This window comes from Oncorhynchus clarkii, chromosome 7 (assembly GCF_045791955.1).
Source record: "Oncorhynchus clarkii lewisi isolate Uvic-CL-2024 chromosome 7, UVic_Ocla_1.0, whole genome shotgun sequence".
NCBI lineage: Eukaryota > Metazoa > Chordata > Actinopteri > Salmoniformes > Salmonidae > Oncorhynchus > Oncorhynchus clarkii.
In genome coordinates this window covers 13,122,662-13,130,943 of record NC_092153.1, presented here as the reverse complement: position 1 = coordinate 13,130,943, position 8,282 = coordinate 13,122,662, and the positions used below count along the sequence as shown (strand labels likewise).

Genomic DNA, 8,282 nt, shown 5'->3' with positions numbered 1-8,282 from the left:
GTCCTTTTATGATTAGGTGAAACCTAAATCAATCAAACGTTTCAGTGCAGATGGAACTCACCCTTTTTGACGAGATCATTCATTGTTGTCGTACAATAAATCACCTTCTTTATATCTAATTTGATACGTCGCTTTTAGGAGACAATGTATCCGTTAATGTTCACATTTACAGCCTTCTTACTATGCATTCCAGCTACATTTGGAAAAACTGTGTCGGGAGTTTTCAAGAGCGATGCAGCCAGAGAGCAGAATGGACAGTACATCACAAAATTCATGTACAACGGTATGTGTAGCAGTCTGAAGCTAGCGACAAATTCTGGAGGGAGGCTTGTGTGGATGGGTACACATGCACCAAGATGACGTGATGCGTTTCATTATTTGATGTTTTATATAGGCTATAATTGCAATGCTAATGTACATACGGAAACAACAGAACATGTGTTCTTAGTCTGGAAAGTGCTAATCTCGTGCATGGTGTTATTGGGTTCAAAGATCAAATCACATAGGCCTATGCAGTGTCTTAATAATAGGTTGGTTCAGTCTTACATTAGACCCATGAGCATCGGCAATGTCATTCTGTTCTCAGGTACAACATGTTGCCAAATGTGATTGCCAGGCAGTACATTCGAATCAATAGAGCGCCTTCCTTCATCACAGACGGTCTGCATATTCTGTAGGTTCGAATGAAACCAAATCTTCTGAAAGGTGGATTTAGTGTCCTGTCAGATCTCTTCCCTCTTTCTCTCTCTCCTCCCCTCTACTTCCACTACCTCTTATTCTCTCACACCCTCTCTTGTCTCTCCCTCCCTCTGTCTGTCTCTTCCCCAGTGGGTAGGGGTTTGGTGGTGTGCAGGCTGGAGAATGCTACCCTGGCCATGGAGAAGGAGTCCAGACTGCTGCTCTTCCCGGAGACGGAGGACGGCTTCGATATCGACAACCTCAGCTGCCACGACCGCCTCTCCAAGGCACATCTCTCCAGTGAGTGTGTCTCTGTGACTGTCACGTGTATTGTTGTTTGCATTCATGTCCGGCTGGCTCGTAGTAAACATGCATTCATAAACAAGAGGCATTTGGGAAAGTGACATAAATACCATCATTTACAGGACATATTCTGAATGTACTTGCAGTATGTTGCATCTGCATATGTAACCAACTGGTTATCAAACCTTTGGTCGTTTGCATGACTTAAGGCCACATTAGCCCTCTGAGCGAAAGCCTAGGCCTTGTCTCCCTCCTAACGTTGTTTCCCTCTCTCTGCTCAGTCCGTCTGAGTGAGGAGGAGCACAACCAGAGCATCCCCCACCTTCACTCCCCCACGGCCTGGATGGCGCTGTATGTAGACCGCTACACCTGTGGGGAGGGGGGCATCATCCCTGCCCACGGGGACCTGACCTTCACCATCCTGCTGTTCAACCCTGACTCGGCAGGCAACCCCCTGGAACACTTCAGCGCTGAGGAGGCAGGTCAGTACATGCACATACTTTAATATATGCATTTGGTGCACTGTAAATCTCTTTGGATGAAAGCGTCTGCTAGTCATAACACACAATTTTATACTTCTAAATTTAAGATATGACTAGGGCTCCAGACAGGACTGTACTGAATGCTTGACTGAATGCTTCTTACCCCTGCCCCCCTCTCCCTCCTTCCTACTCCTGTCCCCTTGACCCCCCCCCTCCTTCCCCCCTGCCCCCCTAACCCACCCTCCTCCCTGCCCCCCGACCCACCCTCCTCCCTACCCCCCGACCCACCCTCCTTCCTACCCCCCGACCCACCCTCCTTCCTACCCCCCGACCCACCCTCCTTCCTACCCCTGACACACCCTCCTTCCTACCCCTGACACACCCTCCTTCCTACCCCTGACCCACCCTCCTACCTACCCCTGCCCCCCTGAACCACCCTCCTTCCTACCCCTGACACACCCTCCTACCTACCCCTGACCCACCCTCCTACCTACACCTGCCCCCCTGAACCACCCTCCTTCCTACCCCACCCTCCTACCTTCTCCGTTTCCCCTGACCCACCCTCCTTCCTACCACTGCCCCCCTAACCCACCCTCCTACCTACCCCTGGCCCCCTGCCCTCCTCCTCCCTATACCCCCACCCTCCTCCCTACCCACCTGACCCACCCTCCTACCAGGCCTGCATAGTTTCTACTGTCTGCTGATCCTGGCCTACTTTGTGGCATCCTGTATCTACATTCAGCCTCTGTGGATGGCCCTGAGAAAGGGTGGGCCCATGCAAACGGTGCTGAAGGTGCTCTCCACAGCCTTGGCCCTACAGGGGATCTCTGCCCTCTTCAACTACATCCACCTGGCCAGGTGAGTGAGACTCAGTCCCAGTCATTATTACAGTCACCTTTCAGCAGCCCTGTTCAGGTTTACATCAGTTACTGTATTACAGGATTATCCTGTATTTCAGGATATTTGGATAAGTGAATATCAGTCTTGTTGTGTAAAAACACACCTGTCGCTCTCGTTCCACAGGTATGCCAGGGATGGAGTGGGGATTCCTATCATGGGCAGCTTGGCTGAGTGTGAGTGTTGTATTCTCACTCTGTCGCTCTTGCTTCTTTCTTCGTATTGTCTTTCGTTCTTCCTTTGTGACTGTGCTGACTGTTGCCTGTTGTTGTTCTCCCATGCTGCAGTCTGTGACATGGTATCCCAGGTGTCCATGCTGTACATGCTGCTGAGTCTGTGTGTGGGCTGGACCCTGAGCAAGAACAGGAAGCCCCAGAGCAGACCTCTCCAGTGGGACTCTTCCCCCGCTTCCAAAGCCCTCGCTATGGGAGGGGTCATCACACAGGTCAGAGCCTCATCAGCCTATCCATGACCTTTAATCCCTTACCCCAAAATACTAAGCCCTGACCCTCACACTAACTTCCATCTCAATGGATACAGTAGTGCCTACTACTCGCACTAACCTCTACTTTGCTCACACCATCCCCTATCCTGACCAATACTGTAACCCCCTATCCTGACCAATACTGTAACCCCCTATCCTGACCAATACTGTAACCCCCTATCCTGACCAATACTGTAACCCCCTATCCTGACCAATACTGTAACCCCCTATTAACTCTCAATTTCCCCTTTGGGATCAGTCAATAAAAACGCATTCAATACCAATGACCTAAATACCTTTCCACTGACTCCCTGTATGTCACTGCCGGACCACTAGGGGGTGCTACTGCTGTGGGAGCAGTATGAGGAGACGGAGCACCACAGCTACCACGCCCAGCGCAGCATAGCGGGTCTGTTACTCATATCTCTACGTATCATCCTGGCCTTGCTGCTGGCCTCCGTGCTCTACACCATCATCAGCACAGAGAGGAGCGCCCTCAAGAGAGACTTCTACCTCAGCTTCGCCAAGGTAGGTGTAGAAATTAGAGGTCGGCAGATTAATCAGAATGGCCGATTAATTAGGGCCGATTTCAAGTTTTCATAACAATCGGAAATCGGTATTTTGGGGCGCCGATTTAAAAAAAAAAAATATATATATATATATTTTTAAACACCTTTATTTAATCTTTATTTAACTAGGCAAGTCAGTTAAGAACACATTCTTATTTTCAATGACGGCCTAGGAACAGTGGGTTAACTGCCTTGTTCAGGGGCAGAAGGACAGATTTTCACCTTGTCAGCTCGGGGGAGCCAATGTTACAGTTAACTAGTCCAACGCAATAACGACCTGCCTCTCTCTCGTTGCACTCCACAAGGAGTGTTACGCAAAAGCAGTAAGCCAAGGTAAGTTGCTAGCTAGCATTAAACTTATCTTATAAAAAACAATCAATCATAATCACTAGTTAACTACACATGGTTGATGATATTACTAGATATTATCTAGCGTGTCCTGCGTTGCATATAATCTGACTGAGCATACAAGCATATGCGTCATATTGTGCGTCAAGCATTGCGCTGTTTATGACTTCAAGCCTATCAACTCCCGAGATGAGGCTTGTGTAACTGAAGTGAAATGGCTAGCTAGTTAGCTCGCGCTAATTGTCGTTGTGTTGCTGGTTCGAGTCCAGGGAGGAGCGAGGAGAGGGATGGAAGCTATACTGTTACAATGGCAGTACTAAAGTGCCTATAAGAACATCCAATAGTCAAAGGTTAATGAAATACAAATGGTATAGAGAGGAAATAGTCCTATAATTCCTATAATAACTACAACCTAAAACGTCTTACCTGGGAATATTGAAGACTCATGTTAAAAGGAACCACCAGCTTTCATATGTTCTCATGTTCTGAGCAAGGAACTGAAACGGCTTCTATAGTCCTCCAATAATCGGTATCGGCGTTGAAAAATCATAATCGGTCGACCTCTAGTAGAAATACAACACAGAATAGCTGGTAACCCTTTCCATGTGTTTATAGTGCCATCTACATTGCATTATAATATTGGTTATTCCAGTCTCACTAGTTTGTTTCTCAGGGTTGTTTCATCTGGTTCCTGTGCCACCCTGTGCTGGTCTTACTCTCTGTGGTTTTCAACGAGCATCAGAGAGAAAAGGTGAGAGGATGACACTCTATAGATATATATATATATATAGTACTGACTCATTCAGAAGGTTTTTGGTGTTGATGTTTGTGTGTGTCTGTGTTTCTAGGTTGTGACAATCGGTGTGATTCTATGCCAGGCTATCTCGGTAGTGATCCTCTACCAGCTTTTCCTGTCTCGTAGCTTATACTGGGAAGTATCTTCTCTCTCCTCTGTCTCACTACCCCTCACCATGTCCAGAGGGGGCCGGGGACGCTACTGACCCCGCGTGCAGGGGGAACACTTTCACTGTGACACACGCCGAGGGCGAAGGGATACACTGTGACACCTGCAGTTAAAGGGACAATACTTCCACTCCTCTCTGCTCACTCACGGCGAAGGTGCCCCCACAGACGGGTGAGGAAAGAGGAGGGTGGGATGAAGAGAAGTAGGAAGTTCACCCACAAATATAGAAGAGAAGAGGAATGATGGCCTGCTCATGTAGCTGGATAGCACACCTATTTAATAGCCTCCCAAACAGGATGAGAGTGAGACCTGGGTTTAAGCGCACATAAAGTATGTATGTAAATGAGACTCATTTGTTAGTATACCACAGGTATACAGGTAACTGCCAAAATAATGGAAACCCTTGAGTAAAAGAGGGATCCAAAGTATATTAAAAGCAGGTGCTTCCACACCGGTGTAGTTCCTGGGTTAAGCAATTCACATCCCATCATGCTTAGGGTCATGTATAAAAATTCTGTCTGCCATGGCTGTGGCCCTACAGGATGACAATGCCCCCATTCACAGGGCACGGGTGGTCACTGAATGGTTTGATGAGCATGAAAACTATGTAAACCATATGGCCGTCTCAGTCACCAGATCTCAACCGGGGACAGTGTTTTCCACCACCATCAACAAAACATCAAATGATGGAATTTCTCGTGGAAGAATGATGTCGCATCCCTCCAATAGAGTTCCAGAATCTATGCCAAGGTGCATTGAAGCTGTTCTGCCTCGTGGCACAACGCCCTATTAAGACTCTATGTTGGTGTTTTCTTTATTTTGGCAGTTACCTGTATGTTAGTCTTATTTGTAGTATGTATGTGTGAAGTTGTGCTTCACTGTTTTATTTTGAATGTCAAACTTGGGCTGGATTTGATGTCTCTTTTTCATTTTCTGACAAGAGTATAAGACTCCCAAAATGTTTAATAGGTTTATAATAGATTACAATGAAAGGTTACCGATTGTCAAATTCATTGCCGATAAAGATATCCAGGCGAGGACTGAAATACCGTTGATCCATAGAGATATGGATCCATGTTCAGTGTGGTAAATCTCAAACCAATAATTTAGTCTGATCTTAACTTCACACTGTTTTACTGCCGTTTCATTCTATTGTCGTCAATTGATCGTTCTTTCTGCGAGCTTCAGGTTTAGGGTGTGCTGAAGCTATTACAGAAATCACATGGAACTCATGGAATCTTTGTGTCATCCCCAGCACTCCAACACTGCAGCTAGTTGCATGTGTGAGAATCGTATTATTATTTTTAGTTGTGTACTTATTGAATTATACTTGAATATGAACGCTTGGTATTGTTTTGTCTGACATTGGAGCTAGACATGTGCAATGTTTAAATGCAGCTTTATTTTCTTTCTCAATCGTCGTAAGTGCCTGAGAAGACAATCCCTTTGCTAGTAGAGAAGGTACCTGTGTTTGTCTATGAAAAGATGGGTTTCACATTGACATACATGACCAGTCTGATAGTTAAGTTATGCGGAGATATTGAGGGGAAAATGGTCAACAGAGCAGTGACTGTGTAATGTTCCTATTAAGCATGTTTATAACACTGTTTAAATTCATTACTGTATACTTTTGTAAAATAAGTCTTTATCAATGTTAATGCAATACAAGAACATGTCTGCAGGGGGCAGCAGTTCTCTTGATCTGTTACAGTAGCTTATGTTGACCAGCGTTTCTCAACCCTGGTCCTCCAGTATCCCCAACGGTGAACATTTGTATTGTAACCCTGGACAAGCACGCCTGATTCAACTTGTCAACTAATCATCAAGCCCTCAATGAGTTGAATGAGGTGTGTTTGTCAAGGGCAACAACGAAACAGTCTTTTTGTTTAGCAAAGACACTGCTGTAGACTACTCTCAACCAATGCACACTCAAACCATAGAAGTGACCAGTGTCTTTGCTCAAACTGCCTGCATTCACATTCTACAACTAAACGCATGATCATTCTGGATAATTCAAACATTGAAGGACACACCACGAAATGTCCACCTCCACGCTCCACCTTGAGTACACAAACAGTTTTACGGCTCTCCACTTCCTCAAACGGATCTGAGAGGCTAATATCAAACACTAACATCAGAGCTAAGCCAAGTCAGTCTCACTTTATTTGGGTAGTTGCTTGCAGATAGATTCATCTTTGGTTGGTCATTGGTTTCGGTCCGGCTGCTATGGATTCCAGTATGTGACACTAAATAGGCCAATATAAATAGTAGCCTACACAACACAGTCAAAGTTGTGGAAACATGTTGTGGAATGTGGTTAAACTAACCCCAGACTTCTAAACAATGAAAAGGGGAAGAGTCGTGTTACTGATGTTTCTCCACTACCTGCCTGTTGGCCTGTTTTCTGGTTTGGTGGTTTCAGAGTCACTGTTAGTTAGCTGGTTATAATCCTTGTTTTCTGGATGCTCTTCTTTCACTCATTTTACCTCCATGTTGCAAAAGATCAAGAACATAACATGAACTATGATGGCTGTGTTTACACAGGCAGCCCAATTCTGTTATTTTTTCACTAATCTGTCTTTTGACCAATCTGGAAAAGATCTGATGTGATTGGTCAAAAGACCAGTTAGTGTGTGGGGGGGATCAGAATTGGGCTGCCTGTGTAAACGCAGCCTATATGGCACTGAACCTTATATGAATTAAAACTATTTGAGAATGGTAGGCTATTAGTGACAATGAGGACTAGGCCAGGAGCAATTAAGTAGTGCTCACTCCCACACCGGTCCCATACTGCTGTTTAACCAGGTGCTCCTGTGCTGGTTTACACACATCAGTGGCTCCCTACAGACCAGACCATGGCGTCCATCTTGGGTCTTTTCAGGACACTGGTTACCCACTGGGCTATTTCTGACCTCAGGCCCACCAGGACACTGTGGGCTGAGGGGGATGAATACACATAGTGGTGGTATTGCAGGAAAATAAGTCCTAACTAACTCCCTTTCTTGTATTACGCAAATAGTCTGACAACAGGAACGTGCTTGGGCTAATACTGTAACATTCATTTGCACCTTTTTTGACTCTACCACAGAAAGTAGTACCAATTCAGGCAGTACTATTCCATTACAGAGGGGACTTCTTTTAATAGTGTTCCTTTAGATAAGGGGGTTTCTATGTATTCTATATCTAGGTCAGGTAGAGAGTAGTGTAGCTGGCAGCCTGAAACCACAGGCAAAGATGGACCGTTTCTGTTAATGTATTTGAAATACTTATTTGAATTCTGAGTATTTTGTCATTTGACTTACACTGGGCTGAACTACAAGCCAATGGATTTTGGATTGTCAAAATAAAAAATACTTCTCTATACCATTTTTGATAGCGGTTCACATTTTGTGGTCCCTCCTTCACCCTGCATTGGTATCAGAAGTCTGATAGCACTATGGTGTGATAAAATTGTCTGCTAAATGAATGATTGTCATCAGCAAGGACTTGGGAGTTTTATTTGGGATTAAAAGAAAGGGAATAGAGCTAAGCACAGGCATAGTCCTAAAGGAAAACCC

General features: G+C 45.4%; 1 protein-coding gene across 1 annotated transcript; it reads left to right on the top strand.

The window, feature by feature from the left end:
• The first annotated feature begins 43 nt into the window (after positions 1–43).
• On the top strand, positions 44–6,411 carry LOC139412906 (G protein-coupled receptor 180). The gene is made up of 9 exons (XM_071159750.1): positions 44–283; positions 829–978; positions 1,263–1,463; positions 2,141–2,321; positions 2,487–2,536; positions 2,648–2,805; positions 3,181–3,372; positions 4,435–4,512; positions 4,610–6,411. The coding sequence occupies exons 1-9, from the start codon at positions 145–147 to the stop codon at positions 4,760–4,762; spliced, it is 1,302 nt and encodes a 433-aa protein (XP_071015851.1). The 5' UTR covers positions 44–144; the 3' UTR covers positions 4,763–6,411.
• Positions 6,412–8,282: the final 1,871 nt, after the last annotated feature.

Coding starts and splice junctions, on each gene's coding strand:
- LOC139412906 (XM_071159750.1), top strand. CDS start 145: ATGTATCCGTTAATGTTCACATTTACAGCCTTCTTACTATGCATTCCA. Junction 2,537..2,647: donor CATGGGCAGCTTGGCTGAGT/GTGAGTGTTGTA, acceptor CCCATGCTGCAG/TCTGTGACATGGTATCCCAG. Junction 2,806..3,180: donor TGGGAGGGGTCATCACACAG/GTCAGAGCCTCA, acceptor CCGGACCACTAG/GGGGTGCTACTGCTGTGGGA.